Below are 25,656 nucleotides of genomic sequence, written 5' to 3'. Positions count from 1 at the left end.
ATAATTTCTCATACTGGTTAAAGGTCCCATAGATATGTGAAAATGTGTTTTTCATAAAGATTTTTACAATAAAAGTAATATTTCATGTTTGTGGTGATGTGGAACGCCCTATTTTTTCCAGGTACATTTTCTACAGTGACTGGAACCGGCCAGCCAAGATTGTGCGAGCCTGGTGCGATGGTTCTCATGCCACCCCGATTGTCAACACCACCCTAGGCTGGCCCAATGGCCTGGCCATCGACTGGCAGAGCCCCTGGTGAGACAGATATCAGTAATGAGCATTAATTTTCTCTGCAGAGATTTCAAATTGTGAATGGCCACTCTGAACAGCCAACAGCTCATTGACAAACTCCTTAAGTAAAGCCATGTGTTTCTCTTGCAGGAACCCCAAGTTGTATTGGGTGGACGCATTTTTTGACCGCATCGAATTTAGCAACTTCAATGGACAGAACCGACAGCGGCTGGATCGTATTAGTCATCTCGCTCATCCATTTAGCATCTCCATTCACGGAGGTATGTGGTTCACCAGTCACTAGGCCTTCTGAGCCACAATTAACTTGTTGTAGCAAGGGTTCTTTATACTTCTCGTCTCATAACCTCTTCTTCCTATGCCCTCATCCGAACTGACACTGTGCAGGATTTGCCTATTTCTCGGACTGGCGACTGAATTCAATTGTGCGTGTGCGGAAGATGGACGGTGGGGAGGCAGTAATCATCCGCCAAGGCATTCAATATCTGACGAATGTGAAAGTCTATGACACAGCCATACAGACAGGTAAGCACTGCAGAGTCACGAGACACATGCTCAGATTGTGCCAATATAGATGTTTTTAAATAGATATATTGAGAATAATGTAACGACGTTGGCTACGAACAAATAACTCTGAATACACATGATCTCATCGGATCTCAAAAGCTAAGAAGAGTGTAGCCTGATTAGTACTGATATGGGAAATGGCTTGGGAATACCAGGCATTGTAGGCCCGCGCTGCGAAGCGGCGAGATGACAGTACATCAATGGATTATTGAATCTGTATATACTTTTACATGATACCCTCTCGCAGAGGTGGGACAAAGTCATTGTTATGCAAGTCCAAGTCGAGTCGCAAGTCATCAAATTCATGACTCGAGTCTGACTCGAGTCCAAGTCACATGACTCGAGTCCACATCTCATAGGTGGGACAAAGTCATTGTTATGCAAGTCCAAGTCGAGTCGCAAGTCATCAAATTCATGACTCGAGTCTGACTCGAGTCCAAGTCACATGACTCGAGTCCACACCTCTGCCCTCTCGTATATATGGGTTTTCTTCTCCAGGCAGGTTTTCTCCCACGTGCCAAAGACTCATGAATGGAATTGGCCAAACATCTCAATGCAATATTCTCAAGGAGCCTTTACTTAATTTAAAAGAACACTAATCAAGAAACATAAAGGTCAAAAGTAAATCCACACTTCTCTTCGGATTTCTGATAACATGTGTCCCCTTGCCGCTTCCTATCCAAGGAAGTACATATCCACGGGCTCTGTGCTAATTTACTCCGCCATGCCACTTACCATTCGTAACGTCGTAATAACTCTGCTCTTTAAAGGCAGCAATGCTTGCAACCGGCCAGCGAATCCCAACGGCGACTGCACCCACTTCTGCTTCCCGGCCCCGAGTGGTGCGCGCGTGTGCGGCTGTCCATACGGCAAGCGTCTCGCCGAGGACGGGCGAATGTGCGCGGACAACCCCTTGGAGCCCCCCACGCCGCAGTGCTCCTCCGCCGAATTCTTCGCCTGCGCCAACGGCCGCTGCATCCCTCGCCTCTTCCTGTGCGACGGCCACGACGACTGCCACGACGGCAGCGACGAGCGTGGATGCGGAACTGGCAGTGAGTTGACTTCTGCTGCCACGCATGCCGCCACTTGAACCCGTGTGTGTATTTAACGTTCTCCCGTCACGAATTTGTTGTGAAATGCCGTTAAAGCATGAAGATTGTACAGTCAAAGGCTGCGTAACTTTTTGGGAAAGTGCTGTCGAGCACTTATGAAGGCCGGAACAGCACATGAAGGGCGTGGGTGGCCAGCACGACACCTGGCGATGTTTACATATCGCACTAGGTACTCATTTGAGGCTGAGTCGACCTAGGGGAGGCCCAGGATCGGTTTAGATAATCATCCCTGTTGTCGGCCTTGAGCAGAAATTGAACTCGGGTCGCCAGGTTCGTAGTGCAGCACGTTAACCACTATGCTACTGCTCGCCTATCGGTGCAAAAAAGTTCAACATGCAGTCATATATACTCTTGTGCTGTGTAGCTCTCTGATGTGTGTTCCAAACTCCACCTTAGTGCAAACTGCCCCATTCATCGGTAAAATCTGGCTTTACCCCACCTAATAGAATGCAGTTCTAGTAATGTCACCCACAGCCAATTGCAATAACACAAACATGTCCCATCAATGTTTGAAGGGCAAAGAATAATAGTGTGGCACATTTGGAATGGACCACTCTTTTAATGATTTCCTCGTGCAGCAAGGGAGTAAAGTGTGGTTTTGTGAAAGTCCTTATGTGCTGTGCCGTACATCAATGCACGTGTGTACACCAGCAAAAACTGAGTTGGGCCTGTGGGTGGCTGGCAGGGTTATTTATTAACCAGACGTGTACACCAGTCACGTGGTTAATGGCGACTCGGTTGAAGATTGCTGTGTGTGATACCACGTGCTGTTGCATTTTACAGATTTACCACAATAAATGTGTTTGCCCTCGATTTGGAGCACCTGCCCACGTCCTTCATTTCGAGTGTGCAACAATAAGATGATACCATTCTGCAGGTGTTCATGGTTGTGCTGTGCATGTCTCCCATGTGTTTGCGGTTTGGACTGCTTGCTGTGAGGCGGCATGACTCTCGAATCACATGCTGTGCAAGCCATCAACACGTCTGAGCTCAATTCATTTTTTCTTGATGCAATTTTTTACTGAAGTGAACATTTGCCACGAAGGGAAATCACTTGTTTCATTGGAGTTAAGCGTAGCGCGGGGGGGGGGGGGATTTCGTGTGTACTTTTACAATTAAGTGCAATGTCAATTCTTTTCATTTCAGACGTGACATGCTCCCCTTTCGCGTTTACGTGCACCAACCGGCGCTGCATCCCGATCGACTGGCGCTGTGATGGCGAGGATGACTGTGGAGATCACAGCGATGAGCAAAGCTGTCCCACGCGTCTCGCCACCACCTGCCGGGCCGATCAGTTTACCTGCGCCTCGGGAAACAGATGCATCCCTCGCTATTGGATCTGCGACACCGACAATGACTGCGGGGATGGTTCGGACGAGCGTGGATGTGGTGAGGCATTTGCTATGTTGAAGCGATGGAAATAGATATTCGCCCTTGTATTATTTGTGCACAGTGTTAAGGTTACCTCCTACAGATTTTTTAACAAATCTAACCTTTTCACATTTCTATAGATGTTCACTTATCCGCCTATACCTCGGTCCCCAGTGAGTCGGATATGCGACTTTGCACTCTATGTGCATACTCGTCAGACGTTTAACGATTCATCTTTCCGGTGATTGTAATAAATTGCCATGATATGGGGTTCATGAATTCATGTCTCTTGTGTACACTAGCCTAAATTTGACAGCGCATAATAAGTCGTTTATGATATATATGTATTCTAAATAACTGATATGCACAGACATGCATACCTGTCAACCTCTTATCAATGGCTACTTTATTACAGACCAATTCAGACCTTATTGGTCACCCCGTGCCCTAAATCTCAACGTTCATCCTACAAAGTCCCATCGCAAGGTAGAAACACAAATAAATAAACAACAAAATGTTGTTTCCCCTATTGCAACGGCTGTACGCCGCATGGACCTGAAACTCAATTTCCTGTACAAGAATACGGGTAAACCGTATGGGTTGACAGGTATGGAGATGATTAAATCAAGGTATCATAAGTGTAAGAATTAGTTTTAAGTGATGCATTTATTCATAACTAATACGTACACATATTAGGATGAACTTCGCTGCAATTATCATTTATTGCCATATTAAAAACTGGTCTGTGAGCCATATTTGGAACCTAATGAAATATCAAAATGTTACTGCATTCTTTCAACTTTATTACAGAACACATTTACCAAGTAGGCACATTCAAAATATTATGCACATTTCTGCTCTGATTGAGATAAATGCCACCAAGTTTGACTGCGTCCTCTGTATTCCCAGATATGTCTGGAACCTGTCATCCAATGCAGTTCCAGTGCCCTGATCACAGATGCATCGACAACGCGTACGTGTGTGATGGGGACTCGGACTGTGTTGATGGTGCCGATGAGAGAGGATGTGGTGAGGACCTTTTCTTTAATATCCAGTGTTGCTGCTTACGTAAAACAATAAATGTGGCATGAATTAGGACTGCAGTACGTAGATATATGTCACCTATAATAGAGGTTTTTTTGGGTTAGATCGCGTAAATATATAAGAGTGTCGTTAAAACCCGCCACCACCCGACGCAGCCAACGAGTAAGGGTTGTCACGTAAACAGAACGTGCCAATTCGTCACTAGTACAGCACACCGGTGTGTTGGAGAGCCAAGCCACAACATTTACAATCTGAGTACGAAGTTTCGCCAGTAATTACAACTAGCTTCATCAGGCGGTAGCCTGATGAAGCTAGTTGTTGTACGGTATTTTGATCGTTTTAATTACTTGAGCAGTTTCAATGCTCGTGTTATTTTAGTTGGTTTTGGCATTCAATGCCCTCTTGATTTGTGCATCATTATAACCGTTCATTTGCAGCGCTTCTTTAACATGTTGAATTTTGCTTCTCAGACTGTCACCATCTGAAACTTTCTTAGCCCAATGAATGAGCGTCTTTATAAGAGTAGATTTTTGTGCGGGGTGATCGTGTGACTCTGCATTCAGATAGGCGTCAATATACTTTTTCTAACGGTAAACGCTGTGTGTTATTTTTCCATTTGGACCCCGTCCGAGCAGAATATCCAGAAATGGCAGAGTTCTGTTAGCTTTCACTTCCATGGTGAACTAGATGGATGGGTTTTGCTAGTTGAGATGATTTAGAAATTCGTTAGTGTATCTTAACCACACATTTATATATTTACACGATCTAACCCTAAAAAAACCTCTTATGGATGATATTGGTCGTGAAAGCCTATGTGTTAAACTGATTAACCTACTGTATATGTCAGCTGTTGATCCACTACAGATGTATCCGTGCATTGTTTGAGAGTTCCCGAGTGATGCTTTCACTGATAATTTGATGTTTTTACAGTCTTCAATTGCACATCATACCAGTTCTCGTGCTCTAGTGGAGACCAGTGCATCTCCACTTACTACCGCTGCGATGGAGCCCTTGACTGTCGGGATCGTTCAGATGAAGTCGGTTGTCGTAAGTGATTTTCCTTGGTTGTATTTGTTGACATGCATTACACCTTTATTTTGACGAAAATGTTTTAATAAGATAAAGCGCAACAAGTACAAAAGGACACAAAATGAAGAAATTCGTGTAATAACCCCGATCGTGATCGTGGCCAAAACATCGTCGTTGTCATCATCAACATGATGTATGAGCGTGGTTGAAATGCAGGGCTACCTGCCATGAAGCTGAGACCCACTGCTAACCACTCTCTCCTCCACCCATGCCCGCCACCCTCGTGGGCTCAGCCACACGTGCACCCGGCCTGTGCCACAACGACGAGTTCCAGTGCCAGTCGGATGGGCTGTGCATCCCGGCTGGCTGGGAGTGTGACGGGCACCCGGATTGTGATGACGGGTCGGACGAGCACTCCGGCTGCCCCCCGCGCACCTGCGCTGCGGGGCACCTGCGCTGCGACAACGGCAACTGCGTGCCCGAGTCGTGGCGCTGTGACGGGGACAACGACTGCCGTGACGGCACGGACGAGCGCGACTGCCCCACGCCGTCCTACCGCTGCCAGTCGCCCTCGCAGTGGCTTTGCCCCAACCATCGAGTGTGTGTGGATCTGCACAAGGTCTGCGACGGGGATTTCGACTGCCCCGATGGCGGCGATGAGTCCCCGCACTGCAGTGAGTGCCGAGTGCGGAGGGCCCGTGTTCAGGCTCGCGCCTTCGCTGCAGAAATGTGGACGTTTCAAAATTCTGCGGGTTTACATGTTATGACGGTGCTTTGGTAGTGTGAATGTAAAGAATGCACAGATTGGCTGATTTTTATTTTAATGTCGTATTCATACATTGCAATGTTATCTGCCCAGTAAAGCAAAATAGAGGATGGTCAACGTTTTAACTTTACCCTCTTGAGGATTCATTCACGAATTAGTAAATAATGCTTATCTTTTGTGTCTTTTCCCATTTGTTACGGAACAGACCACAGTAGTTGACTGCACAACACTTATTCTGAGATACTGTTTCTTCAGTTGATTTGTTTTAACCCACACACCACAAGGGGTGCCCTTTCTGACATTCCCTGCTATATGAGAGAAATATCTGTCACAGTGACAGTGAAAGCAATGGGTTTTTTTTTATTTCTGAGCTGGAACGTAGACAAATAAATGAAACATTAAACTAAATACTCCTTGGTTCTTTTGGTAAAGTCACGTAGGTAGAAAAATAATAAAATAAAATATTTTCATTTTTCTACCTACGTGACTTTACCGAAGAACAGAAGAGTATGGATTCCTGCAGTCATGAAAGTTTCAAATCAAGATTAAACTAAATACGTGTTTTTTTTTTTTGCGCAGTCATTGGTAACCAAACTGCCAAAAAAGTCGCCATTTTATTTCCAATAACATTTAAAAACAACTCATTTAAAATAACTTGTCACTTCACTGTCGGATGCACTGTACGCCAGTGCATCACGTTAGCACATCGATAACATTCCCAAAACAAAGTCCTTTAAACAAGCTCTCATCCGTTTTGTATTCTCAACCGGCCGTGTTACAAACGTTCCCCCTTTGCCTGGCAGATGAGCACGACTGCTCTGTGAACAATGGCGGCTGCTCGCACGGCTGCGCCCAGGGACCGTTTGGCGCCCAGTGCACCTGCCCTCCCGGCTTCCAGCTCCTCGACGACACTAAGAACTGCGCCGACGTGGACGAATGCCAGCCCCCGGGCACCTGCAGCCAGCAGTGCGTCAACGAGCACGGCTCCTTTCGCTGCCACTGCGACCTGGGCTACACGATGGAATCCGACCGCCGCACGTGCAAGGCTAATGGTGGGGCGCTGCTGTCCGAGCCAGAGGAAGAGGCCACGCTTTCACGATCATATTATTATCGTTGTCAAAATTTGATTACACCCAATTGGCTAAGATGCAGCCCTGCAATTGCTTGCTCATGCCGACACTTCCATGCTGGCAAGATGTCTTGGAAGAGGTGGAAGTATCCACACTTTACCACACCACTCACATCCTGCTGATAAACTCAGTGGTGTACCCATTTAGACTGGTGGGTGGACAGGCTTTTTAATATATTTCCCCGATGTTTCAACTGCCGCACTGGAAGATCGAAGTCCAGTGACCTCACCATTACACTGTGGCAGCATCCCGAATGCAATAGAGTTTGACACACAAAAAACGTAATTCACAGTCTAATTACAAATTCATACCAAACTATGAATCCACATTTTGCATGAGCTAATCTTAATGCATGCACCATGAGTGAATGCCTTTTGGGGCCTGTTTTACACAAGGGGCAAAAGGGTAATTTCTGTGCCCAACTGCCTTTTATTCCAAGTGTTGATGTTCTCATATGGGTTAATATACTCATTATAAGCTCGTAAGACCTAGAGAAGGCTTAGATCAAGTTAAGATGCCAATTGCCACAGCTGATGTGCATGGCCAAGAATGGAACCCAGGTCAATGAGACTGCAGTGTAATGTACCAGCCGCTAGTGGAGGAATAAATCATCTTCCCCAGTTGTCAGCATTTAGAGCTGTGAATAATAATAATAAAATGACATTGCCATATATCATAGTGTCTCTATTGGCTGCAGAAACAATTTAAAAACATAACATACCACAAATACAAATAAACATGGATCGTGAGCTTAATCGATTCATCTTTCGATCACTGCGAACCATTTTGCCCACCTCTGTTTCCAACGCACACACATGCACGCACTTTTACACACATGCACACTGCCGTTTTATTTTCCAAACAGATCGACATGAGGTGTTGCTGCTGGTGCCCAGCCGGAGCCAAATCTACTCTGACAACATCACAGCCACTCCCAACGTGCTGAGCTCCGTCGTGCGCAACGGTCGGAGCATCGTGGCCGTGGACTTTGACGCAAGCGCTGGCCGCATTTACTGGACAGACGTGGCCGAAGACAAGATCTGGAGCGCCCTTCACAATGGCACTGACCGTCAGCTGGTACACAAACAAGTTCAACTCCGGTTATCTTCGCAACGGCTTTTGGCTGGCCATCGAACAAAGGCTGACTGCCTCGTGCACTTTCAGATGCGCTTCTGCGGCCATCTGGAGCGCTCTTATTTCTGATATTAGGAAGCTACTGGAGCTATGCACTTTTAATTCTAGATTGAAATCTCATTTCTTTAGAACTGATTTTTGTGTTTAGTTTGTTGTCCTTTCTCCGCACCTCCGATTAGCACGGTTGGCTACGTATGGTGTGAAAGAAGTTCAACATATATACATACAAACGTCAGGATTGTAATGGGATGGCGGGGGCCACGGTGATGGAGACATTCGTGTTGCAGGTGCTTGAGAAGGCAAATAATTTGTACTCCAGTTTCTGATGCTTCATGCATGCACACTTTAAACACCATGGTGTTAGTAGTTTAACTTTTTTCTTACTGATGGAATAATTTATTTCACCCAACATTTTGTTAGTTCACCATCATCATCACTGGCTTTGGCCAATCCACTACTGGACAAACGCCTGCCCAAACCGCAGCCATCTCCCACGACTCTGCAATGTAACAATCTGCCTAATTTTTCTCAGTTATGCTTAAATAAAATTTAAACAGCTAAAACAAGTTAACCCGCTAACCATCCTAATCCATCCGCATTCCTTCTGCCACCAAAAACCCTTAGATTTTTAACAGTGGCCTAACGGTTACCGAAAACCTGGCTGTGGACTGGATTGGCAAGAATCTTTACTGGCTGGACTTTGTGCTGGAGACGATCGGGGTGTCGCGACTGGACGGCAGCCACCGCACGGTGCTCATCAGCACGAACGTCACCAACCCTCGCGGCCTCGTGCTGGACCCCCGTGACGGGTGAGCCCCTTCTCTGGAGAGACACGCGGGACCGGGCGCTGATGAACTATTTAAATGTATTTAATATGCACACATGCCAAGACTGGGCCTGTGGTTTTGTGTCCAGCTGCCCACATTTCCGCAGCCACCTTTGAGAGATATACGTCGAAATGAATTTGGTTTAAATATGGTTTGGCAGATCAACGGCTGGTGTGTTGTGCCTCACGTGTGTTCCCATCGGCGCAGCTCACGCACAATGTTTTGGACGGACTGGGGCAAGAATCCGCGGATCGAGCGAGCCGGCATGGACGGCCGCTTGCGCAGAACGATCGTGAGCAGCAAGTTGTACTGGCCCAACGGGCTGGCTATTGACTACGCCACAAATTTGCTCTACTTCGCCGATGCACGCCTGGACTTCATTGATTTCTGCGACTTCAACGGACAGAACCGGCATCAGGTCCTCGCCAGCGACTTGGTGAGCACCGGGGACTGCGGAGGGCTCACACTGGAAGAGAAACTTCAATTCGGTTGACACACTCACTCAGTAATCCTCACGTGGTAATCATAATGAGGGTCATACAATGGCTCGAGGTAAGGCATTATTATTCTTTGATTTCCATGGGGGGGGGGAGGATTGCTTTAAAAGCAGTTATAACTACATATTTTAAAAACCCATCATTTGAATATTAAATGTTTGAAGAATAGTGAAAGCCAAACAAGCCTTTAGCAGAATAGGTCAAATTATGAACTCTCGCTAATTACACTCTACTATGAATTACATTTTTATTTTGACAAAAATAGCCAGATATATAGACTTTGAGTAAAATAAGCAAGCCATTACTTAATATCGTAATTTTACTCTTAAACACCTAAGCATGGGAAAACAATCACAGTATAATTTGAATGGATACAACACTAAAGTATAATTCATATTCTCTTAAGATGCAAATAAACACTGTGTCAAACTATTATGCTATGCTCATTTATTTCAACAGTTTAGCTAACAAAACAATATGAACACAATGGAATGGCGTTTAATCATGAGTATATTTTCTGACTCAGATCCTGCAGCATCCCCATGCCATCACCATCTTTGAGGACTTTATGTACTGGACCGACCGTTCTACCAACCGCGTGATGCGAGCCAACAAGTGGCATGGCGGCAACCAGTCGACAATGATCTACAACCTACAGCAGCCCATGGGGCTGGTGGCCAGCCACTCCGTCAGACAACCCACAGGTGGGTTCTTCTTGTCGTTTTGGTTTTAATTCGGGTGAACGAGAATTGAGATACATTCCCGTTTTTTTGTTGCAAGGGGGATTTGCATGAGGATTTGCATGAGTTGTTGTGAGTAATTACCAATTTTTGGAGTATGGGCTGCATATAATGGTTTTCGATTAAAAGAAATGGCTCCGCCACCTTCAATATCCACATGAAAGCACCGCTGAGCAGCCACAGGCATCGAGCCATCAGATTTTTACAAACCAGTTGGGGGATCACTGCGCCATCCCATGAGGTTATTCAGTTATCTATTCTCGACGTGTAATTCCAAAATGTTTCGTTTTATTCACTGTTTAATTGCGTGCCTTGTTTTTCTTTTTTCAAATCTGGGCATATATACGATTCAACAAAAAATTATAATTGGCCAAATTGTGTGGCTGCAGCCACACTCAAATTGTGTGGCTGTTTTAACACATTTTCCGTTGGTGTCTATGTGATAGCTACGAACCCCTGTTTGGGCCAGCCCTGCAGCCACTTGTGTCTGCTCTCGCCGATCACACCCCTCTTCTACTCATGCGCCTGCCCCTCGGGGTGGAACCTCGGGCCAGACGGCCGCACCTGCCAGAAGGGTACGTGGCAGAACATGTGGCTAAAAACACAGGGGAGTCCTAACACAAATAACCCTTCAGGGCACTTGTGGCCTTCAAAATTGAATCGTTACATATTGTGTTAAGCACATTCTGATGTTACACATTGATTTATATAATTGATGCTGTTCTCACGGAAGTGATGACACCTTTATGCACAAACGAAATTTAATGCTGCGAGCTTGCGTCTGTGTGTGAATGTATAGAGGATCGGCCATTCCTCATTGTGGTGAGGAGCAGCATCATCTTTGGCATCTCACTGGATCCCAACCAGACAAGCAACGATGCCATGGTGCCCATCGCTGGAATCAGCAATGGCTACGATGTTGACTTTGATGACCGCGACCAGTTCATCTACTGGGTGGAGAATCCTGTGAGTCGCTGGCTTCATTCCGCGGAACCTCTCAGCAGACACACACTCTTTTGTGCATACTGCAAGACCTGTTGACAAACATGCGTATAAAGTTTAATTGGCTGCAAATTTAGCAATCCAATTTACGAGCTTCTGATATATTCGCGTCCTGATTCTCCATTGCGATGTGTTGCATCCATTCATTTCAGGGGTCGATTCACCGGGTGAAGACGGATGGGACAAACAGGACAGAGTTTGCTCCGTCAGCCATCCTCGGCGCCCCATCGGGCTTGGCCATTGACTGGATAAGCCGAAATCTTTACTACACCAACCCTCGCTCACAGACCATTGAGGTGAGGAGCACGGTGATCTATGTGCCATTAATGAGCAAGCTTGCAAGAGATGTTTCGCATGGCTGTACAAAGTGATCGATAACACTTTTTTCACTGAACCAGAAAGTGATTATTTATTTCTATTTAAAAAAATATAAATTTGCAGCAATTAAACAGCCACGTTTTTTCCCCCACACCATCAGGTGATAAAGATGGATGGAGTGCAAAACTACCGGAAAACAATTATTGGTAACAACGGACAGACAACAGGAGTCGGATACCCAGTGGGAATTGCTCTCGATCCATCTCGCGGGTACGGACATGCACACTGAAAATTATTATCTTATAATGTCAACCATAACTCTTAGGTTTCTTTCTGCATACAGCCAAAATTCATGTTTTACAGATTTAGCATTTTCACCTTGCCGAAGTTTTTTTTCCTACACAGACTGTAATGCCCTAGTGTGGTGTGAAGTTTGCAGCAGAGTTGAAAGATGTAACCACATTATCACTTTATCATGGCATGGTCAAGTGGTTATGACATTTGCCACTTGTGGCAAAGGCTTCTGATTCGTGCCCGGTGAGGCCTCCCTGGTGTACTCGCCAGTTACCTCATACTTGGCAAAGGCACATAGCAACATCCCTGCCTTTTGTACGGCTACTGCAAACTGTAATTATCTGTGAAACACACGGGGCCTTTGTTATCACCTTGCACTATACAAAGCATTTTTGCGACACCCAACGTACGAATTAATTGAATGGATTTGATCACTACTGTTTTAGGAGGCTGTATTGGACAGACCATGGCTCCGACAGTGGGGTCCCTGCAAAGGTCGCCGCTGCTGACATGGACGGCTCAAACCCCACGGTTCTGTTCAGCGGCAACATGGATCACGTGGACTTCATCACGCTCGACACGCGGGAGCAAAAGCTGTACTGGGCAGTGGCTGGCACCGGCGTGGTATAATTGGCTTTTCAAAATAAATTTTTTTCCTACACAGGCTTTGTGTAGCCTATAAAAGTGTCCTGTATTGGCACAAATTCAATACAGTTGTTTTCATGGATTGAAATACTATTGTATATGTTTTCGCAGTTGTGGTGTATAGCTCTCAGATGTGTTTTTATGTTGTGCCGCATGATGTTCGGTATCAGAAATGTTATTTGCTATTAAGAAGTTCCTACCTAGCATATGCAGCAAAACGTCGGACATCATGCTGTACATTGTGCAGCACAACCCAAAAGCACACAGAAGAGATACATTTTTATGCTATTATTTAATTTCTTCAAAGTTTGATGAAATAATAATCTCATGTCTTGTATTTTTTAATTACATTAAAAAATGTGTCAAGTAAAGTATAATTTTTGAGAATGTCAAAGATTAGAATTTTCTTTTTCCTATAACATTATCATATAAATAAATTGGAGCAAACAATTATATCTAAAATATGAAACATATTAGTTTAATTTCAGGATAACTCAAATGTCTTACATGACATCCCATCCAAGCTTTGACGTAGTTTAGCCAAGGGAACCCCCGATGGCAGCAGTCCCTGTGCGGCACAAGGTGAATGCAGCTCCGGCCTGCAAATGGGCTCTAGTCTGCCAGTTGGTGGCGATGTATCTACGTAGCTTTTCCCAATTCAGACATTTGTGAGAAATCTATTATAAAAGCCTGGCGTTCAATTTGTCCGTTTACCAAATTATAAGAGCCTTCTGAACCAGTATGATCAATCTAATTATTGTTTCATCAATTATATTTTCATCCATTATCCAGAAATACTAAATTTTCCATTTATTGAGCATTTATATAACGTTTTGATAGTTGTGGTCATGGATGGAGGGTGAAATAAAGAATATCTAATGAACTTTGAGGTACAACTCAGTAGTATCTGCACATATTGGCAAGGGGGGGGTGCGAGAAGAGGACATCAGTGGGGGCGATGGGCGAGTGGCGTAGCACTGAGAAGCCCTCCGGAGGAGTTGGAATAAGGCGGCCACACATGCCGCCGAAAATTCTAGTTTTACTAAATTTGCCTATGTTACTGGTTTGCAACTTCACCCACCTCTCTTCGTTCCTCACCTCCCCACTCCCTGCAGATTGAGCGTGGCGACATCACAGGACTCAACCGCATCACGGTGGTGCAGCACCTGTCACACCCGTGGGGCGTGGCCGTGCACGAGAGCCACCTCTACTACACCGACTTTGACTACGAGGTGGTGGAGCGCGTGGGCAAGGACGGCTCCACGCCTGTCCTCATGCGCTCCAACATTCCGGGCCTCAAGTGCCTCAAAGTGCATTTCCGTGACAGTGAGAGCCAGCACCGGCGAACACAGACACACACACAGCATTCCCCATCTCCGATTTGCACGGTTGGTTATGTACGGTGCGAAAGAAGTTCAACATACATTCTTACACCTTGAATCCTCAAAAAAGAGAAAGATCCCCCGTATAGCCTTAATAGACTGTTTGGGCCAAGTAATGTTAGCGAGCAACTATGAAGGCTGGCCCGGCACATGAGGGCGTGGGTGGCCAGCAATATAACCACACACGCATTGAAGTTGCAAAAAAATAAAGACACACACACCTTCCATAACACACACCCACCCACCTTAGAGGTGTAACACCAGTGTCAATTTAGTCTGCATTTTTGGTTCTGTCTAAATTAATTCCACACATTAAGATTTGACTCAACTGCCATCGACTAGACTAACACTAAAATCCTGATTAATTAACAGTGTACGAAACCCACACAGCTTGAAAAACTGTTCACAGTATCGTTAAAGCACTTGAGTTCATTACTTCACTGTATAGGTCTTTTGAATGCAAAAAACTCATCATAGGTTTCAGATTTCCCTCTGATACAAAAGTTAAACTTTTCGTTCCTGATCTTTGTTGTTTCCTTTATCTTCACAAGATTATCTTCTTCAGAAATGTCTTTTGCAGAAGCTACTTTTGTTCAACTTTAAGTTTCTTCAAACGTAAAACACAGCCGCAGCACTTTATGTTTTATTTTACTGAAGTGCTTCATCATGGTATGCATTTAATAAGTACCTTAGAATGTATTAGTATTCAGTCAGGCTTTTGGCTTCATCGCAATGTTCTTTGAACTCTGACCCCTGCTTTTATTTCTCTTCTTCACAGCCTCGTCGGGCACAACCAACGCCTGCAGCAGTGGCAATGGCGGCTGTCAGCAGCTGTGTTTGCCACGGCCAAATGCCCAGCGTGCTTGTGGCTGCTCTACAGGTTTCCAGCTGGCACCTGACCAGATCTCTTGCCAGCTCTACGAATCATTCGTCATTGTCTCCCAACTCGGCGCCATTCGTGGATTTCACATCAACAGCACTGACCACTCAGAGGCTATGGTGCCCGTAGCTGGAACAGGTCAGCGTGAATGATTAGCGAATACTATGGGCTGTGACTATCCCTACCATGTGTTTCATTTTGCATTATTATAAATGATATTATTGCACTCTGATACATTTTTTGGTCGCATAATGTCTTCTTTGAACCAAAGTTCCCACCTCCGATTAGCACAGTTGGGTACGTACGGTGCAATAGAAGTTCAATAAACATACATACAGGAAGAAGCTCCGAGAGCATGGAGACAAATTTCAGGCATTGTGCCCAACGGCACGGAATACAACCTGAAAAAACATTGGAGAGCTGTGTAGCACAACTGCAAAACCCTACAAAGTAGAATACCTTTATTATTCCTTGTCATTTAAACATTCATGGGTTATGTTTGTGATGTTGCAATTACCAGTAGGTGAGGATTTCTAGGCGTTGTTTACACCATTGATGTATGAGCTCTTCAATGAGGCTATGCCTGCTAAAGCGGAGGTCTGTTGCATTGTTCGTGAATAGGCCGCAACGCGCTGCATGTGGACGTCCATATGCCATCGGGCTTCCTCTACTGGTGTGACCACGGCTCAGTGTCTGCCTACAGAGGAATCCGCCGCATCAAACCAGATGGATCCGGCTTTCAGACCGTTGTCTTCAGCGGCATCGGGCCCAGCGGGGTGGCAGGCATTGCTGTGGACTGGGTGGCAGGTCAGAGAATGCCTTTACTTTGAACACACACAATCGTTGCTCCCTCAAAAGGGCAAAGTGTTGTGAATAGAAGTAATTGTATACAGTAAAACCTTGGATTGCGAGCATAATTCGTTCCGGAAACGTGTTTGTAATCCAAAGCACTCGTATATCAAAGCACTCGTATATCAGTTGTGATCACGTGACGCTCGGCAGACAAAGCGTATACGTACTACTCGAATTGCAAGACCTCGCTCGTTTATCAAATTAATATTTATTTAAAAAAATTGCTCGTCTTGCAACACACTCGCAGACCAAGTTACTCGCAATCCAAGGTTTTACTATATATTAATAAAAAATAGGTTTTCATAGCTTTTCTGCAGATTGCTTGTTTCCAATCAGTTTGTTAAATTCAGCATACAAGTTGTACGTTTACATGAAGATCAGTTGTAAAATTTTCTAAAAGTTATGAAGATCAATAATGAAGAGTGGGCGATTTCGGATGCCTCGCTGAATGCACCGCACACTGCCAACGTGACGCAGGAAACCTCTACTTCACCAACGTCTTCTCGTCGGAGACCCACCTGGAGGTGCAGCGTCTGGACACGTCCTTCCGGCGCGTGCTCTTCAAGACGAGTGTGGACCAGCCGCGCCACCTCGCCGTAGACCCACGCGCACGCTTCCTCTTCTGGGTGGACGCCGGTCAGCGGCCCAAGATCGAGCGAGCCTTCCTGGATGGCACCAACCGCTCGGTGGTGCTGGATGTGGGCCTCCTCTCGCCCCGTAGCCTCACCATCGACCGCGCCACCGACTGGGTGTACTGGGCGGACGACGGGCTCGACCGCATCGGGCGGTTGGCTCCTGATGGCAGCACGTGGCAGGTGGTGAGAGAGGGCCGTGGCTACCCGGCCCCCTATGGCCTGGCGATCTACGGCAGCAACTTGATCTGGGTCGACCGAAACTTGCGCAAGGTATCTGTGGTTCAGCCTTCCGTTGTTAATGTGCAATTTCTATTAAGAAATAGAGCCGTAGTGTAATTACAGTTATATTTTTGTGGGTTATTTTAGCATATGTTTTTTAAGGGCATTTGAAGTTCATATTTAGAGTTTTAGACAAAAAATAAGTTAGTGGCTACCACTAAATGGAGCATGTGGAGGTGCTCTTCTTCTATGTACAGCCACTGTTGACTTCCCCTCAATGTGTTACTCACTTTATCGACTACGGAGGGATATAACACCAAATCGACGCCAAAACTAAATTTAACTCGGAGCTTTCCAATTGCAATTGGCACAGTCCACTGATGCACTACATGGCTCATTCTCATTTAAAATGATAAAATACATATTGGTGTGACACTTGTTATACTCATTATTCATCTAGGACTGGAAAAGTGACGTGGTTTTTTTGCCTTCATTTTGGGTGAAAGGCTTTAGGAAAAAAAATCTGGATGTTTTGGCCCTCCTGTGAAACTGTTTTCCCCCTGCTGGGTCCTTCACAGGTGCTGCAGGCCAGCAAGGAGCCACAGGCCTCTCCACCGCCACCAGAGGTGATTCGCGACAACCTGGGCACACTGCGTGACGTCACCATCTTCGACCCACGTGTGCAGCCCACAGCTCCCGAGCTCATTAACTTCAATCCATGCCAGCTGAACAACGGCGGCTGCCAGCAGTTCTGCTTCGCCCTGCCCAATGTCACGACAGCCACGTGCGCCTGCGCTCACGGAGAGCTGGGCTCGGACCGAGTGAGCTGTGTGATGCCCTCCGACGAGTACCTCGTGTTTGTTACGGAAGACTCCATCCGCAGCATGCGCCTCGACCCAGAGGTAATGACCCCGCTCAGGCTCACTGTGTGAGCAGCAGCAGTGGGCACGATCATACGCCGATGGGTGCTCCGTGACTGATGATAGGTGCTGAGGAATGCCTGGCTTTGGACAAGATAATTATGTTCTAAATATAAAATAATGATTTTATTTTAAAACGTGTTTTCATGTAAATTGAATTGTTTGTATGGTGTTCATATTTAATACTCTAGTCAATAATACATGTGCATGGATTTCATGTTCATGAATTTAAATGAAGGCTGCAGATACCTCATATCTATGCGCAGGTTTTTGTCTCTGTTGCTGTTGGTATTTCTTAAATAGGTACAGTTAGTGGTCTCATAATTATCCTTGACTTATCCACTGCTGAATGAAGGCCTATTCATGACATCACCATCCATCACGATGCCACAATGCCACAACTCATCTCACTCCTGCCCTTGAAGTGGTCTCATTTCTCCGTTTTTCTTTTGGAGATGTCCCCAGCTTTGATTCATTCCACACAAATCTCATCCATTGACCGTCTTCCCTTCTAGCAATGTGTCCTGCCAAAGGTCACTTTATGAATAGTCAATCTGAAATCTCTAATGTGCATTTGTTCTCTGATCCATGAGATCTTCTTTTTGTGTCTCAGTGTCATTCAGGGGCATGCATATCTTCGTGCTTTATTTTGTGTGCATGTTTCCAATCCATCTCAAAGTAGATAAAATACACTGAAAACGTTCCTCTTTAGGCACATAGATAACACTGTAATATTTTGTTATCGTACTATATTTGTACAAAAAGACAGTGATTAAACATAAACTTTACATTAGAAAGGTACTACATTGATCTCATTATATTGATCTACCTAATATACTCTCATGTACAATATATGATGACCAGATTCTCCCAATTACAGCTTCTACCGTGGATCTCAAAAAACACAAGAGCTGCCACTGCACAAAGAAATTGGACCTTAAATCAACGAATGTGTTTGCCTGCAACAACAACTGCGATAACGAGCGTTTGATTTTTTTTCGCCAATCCCAGGACCACAGCCTGCCCATCCCAACCGCACAAGTGTCACGAGTGGCAGTGGCGCTGGACTTTGACATCGCAGATGGGCGAGTGTACTTCACGCAGAGCATGGGTCTGGCTCGCAGCCGAATCAGCTTCTTCAGTCTGAGTTCCCCCTCCTCTGTCACCGTAATTGCCAGCGGTATGGCATCTCAACACACATACACTCCCACCAATACCTTATCACTGCCATTGTGGAATGCCATACCAACCCACTTCCACCTTGTAAGTGTCAGTGTGGTATAGCACTCAGGCCCACATCCAGCCTCGATGTACTTTATCACTGTCATTGTGGAATACCAACTGAACCCAGAGAAGCATCTAGCCCATCCATACCTTATCATAATGAATTTAAACATGTATTATATAAAGTCCCATTCCAACAGTTATAGCTTAACAGAAACAAAAACTTCAATGCCATTGCACATGGAAATATATCTTTAGTTGAAAACATGAAAAATAAAATTTAAAAAAATACAACATTCGAAATTGTCAAATATCCGAATTGGTTTTTCATTTCATGAAATAAGTTTGAATATAATTATATTTAGCATGACATGGTTCATGGCATTGGCCTTAAAACATTCTGAAACTGTACAATTTCAGTGATGTCATGAGTATTAACCAACAGGCCAAATTATGCAGAAGTTTACCCTCTGCATAATTTTACATTTGAATGCAATGCATTTTGTTCACATTCACTCAGTTCTTGGAGTTATACAACATTCCCATCAAGTAACAAAGACAAATATTTACTTATATTCTTTAACAGACTGTTGGGGCAAGTGATGTTAGCCAGCTGCTATGAAGGCCAGAACAGTACACACGGGGGTGGGGAGCCAGCACCACGCGCGACCACGTTTGTCTTCCCAGTGGTGATGTTTTATTCACCACACCAGGTACTGAATTGAGGCTGAGTCGACCTAGGGGAGGCCTAAGACCGGTTCAGATAATCGTCTCTGGTATTGGCCGTGAGCAGTAACCGCTGCGTCACTGCTCCCATCCACTCGCCACCGACATACACACACACAAACGCATTTGTCCACATGGCGCATTTCCCTTACCAGATCTGGGTTCCCCTGACGGGATCGCGTTCGACTGGATCAATCGGCGCATCTACTACAGCGACCACGCCAACCAAACCATCGGCTCCATGGGGCTGGACGGCGGCAACCGCACAGTGGTGGCGCTCGTGCCGCGGCCGCGTGCCATCATGCTGGACCCGTGCAAGGGGTGAGCGCTCTCGTCTCGCTGCCTCCAACGGTGCACTTCATTCGCCACCAGCTTTCGTCAGCGCGCGGAATGGCGTAGCTGTTGAGTGCGCAGGCAGCGCGACTGCACCGGGGCCCGCAACAGCGGGAGGGGCCCAGGTGCCGGGCTTACGGAGAAGAGGGTGAAAATTGGACGGGGGGCCACGTTTCTTTTGTTGAGCCATCGAACAAAGATGGTCACTGCATCGCGAGCGTTCAGATGTGCTTCTGCGGCCGTCTGGAATGCTCTTCTTTAGGTTATTAGGAAGCCATAGGAGCAATGCACCTTTATATCTAGATTGAAAACTAATTTGTTATGAACTGCTTTTTGTGTTTAGTTTGTTGTCCTTCCCCCGCACCTCCGATTAGCATGGTTGGGTACATACAATGCGAAATAAGTTTAAAATACATACATACGTGCTGCACCAATGAAAACCACCCGTGTTTACCCCGACATTTCAAGAGCAAATTTAAATCCTGGTTGTCAGTAAGGGCTTACATAAAAGACAGCCAAGCATTAGCGTCTCCATTAGTTAGAACACGCCATCGATTGGACATGCTGCTCTCCCTTTGCTAAACACCTTTTGTCGCTACATTATCCAGATACTGCCAAAACATTTGACGCGTTCGGTTGAATACTCTGCTCCAAGTGAGTATCCAAAGAAGAAGAAATGAGTGCCATGTTTCACAATGTGTCATTTGTTTCCTCTGACAAAATGTTCTTTCATCAGTTACATGTACTGGACAGACTGGAGTGTCAATGCCAAGATTGAAAGGGCCACGCTGGGTGGAAACTTCCGAGTTCCAATCATCAACAGTAGCCTTGTGTGGCCCAATGGACTCACACTCGACTACTCAGAAAACATGCTGTACTGGGCTGATGCTTACAGGTAGATATATTTTATAAAAGTTCCACCATTGTTATATCTTATCTGTATTAATTGATGAGCTATCGATTCATTAATCTATTGTCCTTCATTGTTATTTTTTACAATGAAACCACATACAAACATTTTTTAGATGGCGATTTTATGGATAATATAATAACCTTGTGATAAAATCAATTGAAGGAGCAGAATTCCACGACGAGCATATTTTGTTGTTTAGCTATCGGATGTTTTTTTTGTTATTTTGGCGTTGTACTGTGTGTTGTTCGTCACAATGTTCTGACCTTTTGCTCCATGTGCGGGGACCTACTCAGAGCGAGCGAAATCAGTTTGCGTCGCCTCGTATCGTGGTGTAACATTACCTGGCGCCGTCCAAATCTGCCACAGGCAGAAGATCGAACGGTCCACGCTGACCGGCGACAGGCGTGAGGTGATCGTCAGCATGGCCGTGTACCCCTTCGCCCTGACCATACACGAGCAGCACGTTTACTGGACGGACTGGAACACTAAGAGTGTGTACCGTGCCACCAAGGACGATGGCGCGGACCAGGTGGTCATGATCCAGAACCTGCCCTACCGGCCCATGGACATTCACATACTGACGGCCAGCAAGCAGCAGCGTTGCTCAAACCCATGCAACCAGTTCAACGGCGGCTGCAGCCACATCTGTGTGCCAGGTGCTCGAGCCGTTTATTCGTGCCCTCATGAGATTCGTTGTATTTCTTCTTTTCGTGCCATCGCTGTGGTGGCAATCGCAGGGAAATTATGCTTCGTGGGGAACTGCTGAGGGCGCATATCACGTGGCTCTTTCAGTGTTTATAGTGCTCACTTGCATCCACACTGATCAAATCAGATGAGGCAAAGCTAGCAGCTCGTTTCCATTCATACCTTGAAGAACTTCCAAAAACCAGCAACCGCATTCACAGCAGCAGCTGTAGCCCTGACGTTCTCTCTAGGTGTCATGATGCCCAAACCAAAACCAAAGTCTGCCTAACTTGAAGATGTATTTTCGCAAACTATGCCCAAATCATAGCTCTCTCCTCCAAGTGAGATGTGCTTATCGAAGGAGTTGCTCAGCATTTCTGTTGTGCGTAGTCACTTTAAGATGTTGTTTGCTCATGTTTTGTTTGTTGCGGTTGCACCCGAGTCAAGAGCCGCATGGCTCACAGGGCTATCGATAATAAATGAAACTGAAACTGATGCTCGCGGGGCGGTCTTATTGGCCGCTTAGCACGTGTGGATGCACCAATCAGATACGCCTCTTTGGGACCGTTGGACGCTCGTGGGCAGTCTAAATTTGCCCCTTCACTCCATGTACGATAATCTCTGCACCTGAAACCATCATCGAATTGTCTTTTTTTTACCGATAGCCCCGTGTAATGAAAGTTCAGCACACTTAACGCTCACGTCCAATTTTACGCCCGCTTTGCGAATGCGCCCAGGTCCCAGTGGCGTGGAGTGCCAGTGCCCTGCACAGGGCCGTTGGTACCTGGCCAACGGCGGCAAGGACTGCATCGACGACAACGGGCAGCAGTGTGCCACCAGCCAATTCACGTGCCTCAATGGCCGCTGCATTCCATCCCGCAACAAGTGCGACAACCGGGACAACTGCCGTGACGGCAGCGATGAGCTCGAGAGGGTCTGTGGTGAGTTTGTGCTGCCAAGCACGGGTTTCCCTCGCACATCCGATGAATTATCACTTTACTACGTACGGTGTGAAAGAAGTTCAATATGCATATATACTTTTATGGGGGTTCGATTTGTACGATTTCGCGTAGATACGGCAAACCTATTTCTACCCAACATTCATCATATGCGGTTTTAATTCACTCATGTGAGGCTATGCGGTCTGAAGTGGGACAAGATTGTGAGTGTGTGTATTGTGAGTGTGTATTGTGTGTATTGTGTGTGTGTATTGTTTGTGTGTGTTGTGTGTGTGTATTGCGAGTGTTTGTATTGTGTGTGTATTGCAAGTGTGTGTGTGTGTGTATATTGTGTGCGCTACTCAGCAGGCAGCTGTCTCGTGCAGTTTCGCTTTTTGCGCCCTTTTTTTTGCAACGCATCTACTGCATGAAGCGAGGGAAAAACCTGTATAATTTAGCTTCCGTTATTCGGACTGTCTGCCCTGGTGTGTCATGGTTAGCACACTGACTTCTAGAGTAATCTAGGGAACATCGACAGCTGGTGCAATGGGCACGTTTCTAAGATCCCACGCCCTCCACCGTGTGTGGCGGCGCAAAGTGTTGCGTACTCCCACCTCAGCCAAAACGTCTGTCCAGTGTGGAAGAGTCGATCAGATTACCTGAGAGAGAGGGGCTTTCAAGAGCTTCCTGTAGAGGAGGCCTTTCTTCCAGCAGTGGTGTGAGCGAGCAATCGCAAGGCTGTACCTTTACCTCGTTTCGCCACTGCATCATCCACGCAATTCACCACTCTACATGACGATCCCTGCATGATAGGCGTAGCTGCTACATGTCGTGGTAGGTTAAGCAAGAACGAAAAATGGATTTCGGAATGTGTGGCATTTATGCTTCTGTCCATGGAAGTATTTATTTAGCAATGATAACGTTACATTTCTAGACGTACAACTTGACAACGTCACAGAGATTCCACGATGTCATCACCTTGGCCAATGAGCTCAATCCTTTTTGCACTGGCTTTTAAGTTTTGGGCAACCCTTTGATGAATGAACGACTATAAGTTAACTCCCTAATAGCGACACAACGCTTATCCTGTATGTATGTTGAACTTCTTTCGCACCATACTAGGCAGCTGTGCTATTTGGAGGTGCTAATCATGACCCCCACTCCCTTACAGTTACAGACAGAAGGACAGAGCTAATGCATTGAGGCTTTCAAGATTTTGTAGTCGTAAAGCATTCCCCCAAAAAAAAACTAGGAGTCAACATAAACAGTTGCAGACGACGCCTTTGCAAAATTGCACGTATGCACACATGTTGAACTTCTTTCGCACCGTACGTAGCCGACCGCGCTCCTCACCAGTGCTCCCCTTCGCCCCCCGCAGCTTTCCACACGTGCGAGCCCACCGACTTCACGTGCCGCAACGGGCGCTGCGTGCGCTACGGCTACCGCTGCGACCACACCAACGATTGCGGGGACAGCAGCGACGAGGAGGGGTGCACCTTCCGCACCTGCGACCCGGCCGCCGAGTTCGCCTGCACCAACGGGCGCTGCATCGCCCGCTCCCAAGTCTGCAACGGCGTCAACAACTGCCGCGACAACGCCACGTCGGACGAGCAGCACTGCCGTGAGAATCCGCTGCTTGTTGGGCCCCCCCCCTCCCCCCCCTTTAACTCGTCAGGAGGTGAAAGTTCAACTGGCAACCTTGGCTCTGAGCGGAAAATGTTTGTGAGCGTCACGTTGCCGTGAGAAAATAAAATATTGGTACCACGTTATCCGCGGTGTACTCTGTATCTGTACGCATAAAATTACTAAGATGCGGGTCTGTCACCTTTGTGTCCAAATTATGAACAGCTCTGATAACAAGGATGTATTCAGTATGAAAGAGGTGAAGTTTTAAAGTCCCGTGAAAAAAATTTATATTTCCCTTTCAGCTTTGGTAAAATATATATATAGTGAGGATACAGGTTCTACTGAAAATTTTATTTTTGGTGCCTTTTAACATTTTGGAAACTCGAATTCTATGACAGTGACTTATCATGTCGACATTTATAGCCGCCAAATACTCTAAACGCATGTTTCATCTCTTCAATAACGAATGTGATGTTCCCTCCCCAGCTGAGCGTACCTGCCGGCCAGGCCTCCTCAGGTGCCTGACGACTAACATCTGCGTACCTCGACATTACCTCTGCGATGGCGATAACGACTGTGGCGACAACAGCGACGAAAACCCCATCTTCTGCCGTACGCTGCCCTGTGTATTCCATTGCGACGATGACACCACACGCGAGAGCGTTCACTTTTCTCTGTATTTCAATGGATATACAGCACTGCAATTTTGTGGGAGTGGAGTGGTGGCGCAGCGGTTAGCGCACTGCACATTAAACACGACGATTTGAGGTATTGGCCATGGGTAATGTCAGTGCTGAGTGATATCTGAACTGGTCCTGGGCCTACCCCTTTACCACTCCACACTAACGAGTATAGCCAAATAACATCTCTTATCTAGCGGTGGATCGACAAGGGGCTGTATGTTAATTGAATGTTATCATCAATTATTTGAATTTGTTGCGAATGCCACAAATGTTACTAAATTACCATATTGTACCCTGGATAGAAACGTCACAGGAAACTTGGAAACATGAACACACAAAATAATTCCTGTACGTAAGCTATTTAATGCGTAACATTTTCCACGATACGTTTTCCTCGGCCGAGCTTGACTTGCAGATGCCGCGCATGTCCTGTTGGGTGGCAGATTCCGTGTCATGCAGCGCCAATGAGTTCCGCTGTGGAAACGGCCAGTGCATCCCCCTCGCGTGGGTGTGCAACAGTGAGCAGGACTGCACGGACAACGCAGATGAGCCCTCCTCCTGCTGTGAGTGCGACCATTAGCACAGAACTGTACAAGTCAGAGAGTTTGACAACAGCACAAAATTGCATATCCGACCGTCACATATCCGGCCCTGAACTCATGCAGTATTTGTGCACGGTGTAACTGTCATTCTTTGTAGATGCTTACATATCAGGCCTGTTCACATATTCGCCTATACCTCAGTCCCCAGAGAGTCGGATATGTGACGTACTGCATTTAGAATGTGTATTCACGTGTGGTCAGAGCAGTGATGCATTAGTTAGCGCCACGTGCTTAGAACCCAAAAATTAGAGTTTGATTCCTGGCATCAGTGATGAGTGATATCTGTATTGGTATTGTCCCTTCCCTTTCCCCA

General features: G+C 46.1%; 1 protein-coding gene and 1 pseudogene across 1 annotated transcript in view; both read left to right on the top strand.

Annotated features, from left to right (window-relative positions):
- The window catches only part of LRP2 (LDL receptor related protein 2), a 78,836-nt gene that overhangs the window by 25,925 nt on the left and 27,255 nt on the right, over positions 1 to 25,656 (top strand). Inside the window, exons 18-48 of the mRNA XM_078869039.1 lie at positions 122 to 256; positions 383 to 513; positions 638 to 775; positions 1,588 to 1,869; positions 3,076 to 3,318; positions 4,210 to 4,329; positions 5,275 to 5,391; positions 5,667 to 6,047; positions 6,943 to 7,191; positions 8,135 to 8,346; positions 9,028 to 9,212; positions 9,438 to 9,666; positions 10,254 to 10,431; positions 10,914 to 11,042; positions 11,267 to 11,433; positions 11,622 to 11,765; positions 11,948 to 12,057; positions 12,528 to 12,705; positions 13,842 to 14,052; positions 14,887 to 15,126; positions 15,610 to 15,795; positions 16,318 to 16,745; positions 17,273 to 17,596; positions 18,626 to 18,794; positions 19,720 to 19,885; positions 20,634 to 20,792; positions 21,177 to 21,466; positions 22,232 to 22,435; positions 23,811 to 24,053; positions 24,545 to 24,670; positions 25,185 to 25,304. Coding sequence (XP_078725165.1) covers positions 122 to 256; positions 383 to 513; positions 638 to 775; positions 1,588 to 1,869; positions 3,076 to 3,318; positions 4,210 to 4,329; positions 5,275 to 5,391; positions 5,667 to 6,047; positions 6,943 to 7,191; positions 8,135 to 8,346; positions 9,028 to 9,212; positions 9,438 to 9,666; positions 10,254 to 10,431; positions 10,914 to 11,042; positions 11,267 to 11,433; positions 11,622 to 11,765; positions 11,948 to 12,057; positions 12,528 to 12,705; positions 13,842 to 14,052; positions 14,887 to 15,126; positions 15,610 to 15,795; positions 16,318 to 16,745; positions 17,273 to 17,596; positions 18,626 to 18,794; positions 19,720 to 19,885; positions 20,634 to 20,792; positions 21,177 to 21,466; positions 22,232 to 22,435; positions 23,811 to 24,053; positions 24,545 to 24,670; positions 25,185 to 25,304 — 6,194 coding nt within the window. The remainder of the gene's footprint in view (positions 1 to 121; positions 257 to 382; positions 514 to 637; positions 776 to 1,587; positions 1,870 to 3,075; positions 3,319 to 4,209; positions 4,330 to 5,274; positions 5,392 to 5,666; positions 6,048 to 6,942; positions 7,192 to 8,134; positions 8,347 to 9,027; positions 9,213 to 9,437; positions 9,667 to 10,253; positions 10,432 to 10,913; positions 11,043 to 11,266; positions 11,434 to 11,621; positions 11,766 to 11,947; positions 12,058 to 12,527; positions 12,706 to 13,841; positions 14,053 to 14,886; positions 15,127 to 15,609; positions 15,796 to 16,317; positions 16,746 to 17,272; positions 17,597 to 18,625; positions 18,795 to 19,719; positions 19,886 to 20,633; positions 20,793 to 21,176; positions 21,467 to 22,231; positions 22,436 to 23,810; positions 24,054 to 24,544; positions 24,671 to 25,184; positions 25,305 to 25,656) is intronic.
- On the top strand, positions 866 to 984 carry LOC144947115 (5S ribosomal RNA; annotated as a pseudogene).

Source organism: Lampetra fluviatilis, chromosome 2, assembly GCF_964198595.1.
Source record: "Lampetra fluviatilis chromosome 2, kcLamFluv1.1, whole genome shotgun sequence".
Classification (NCBI taxonomy): Eukaryota; Metazoa; Chordata; class Hyperoartia; order Petromyzontiformes; family Petromyzontidae; genus Lampetra; species Lampetra fluviatilis.
This window is presented reverse-complemented; position numbering and strand designations above follow the sequence as displayed.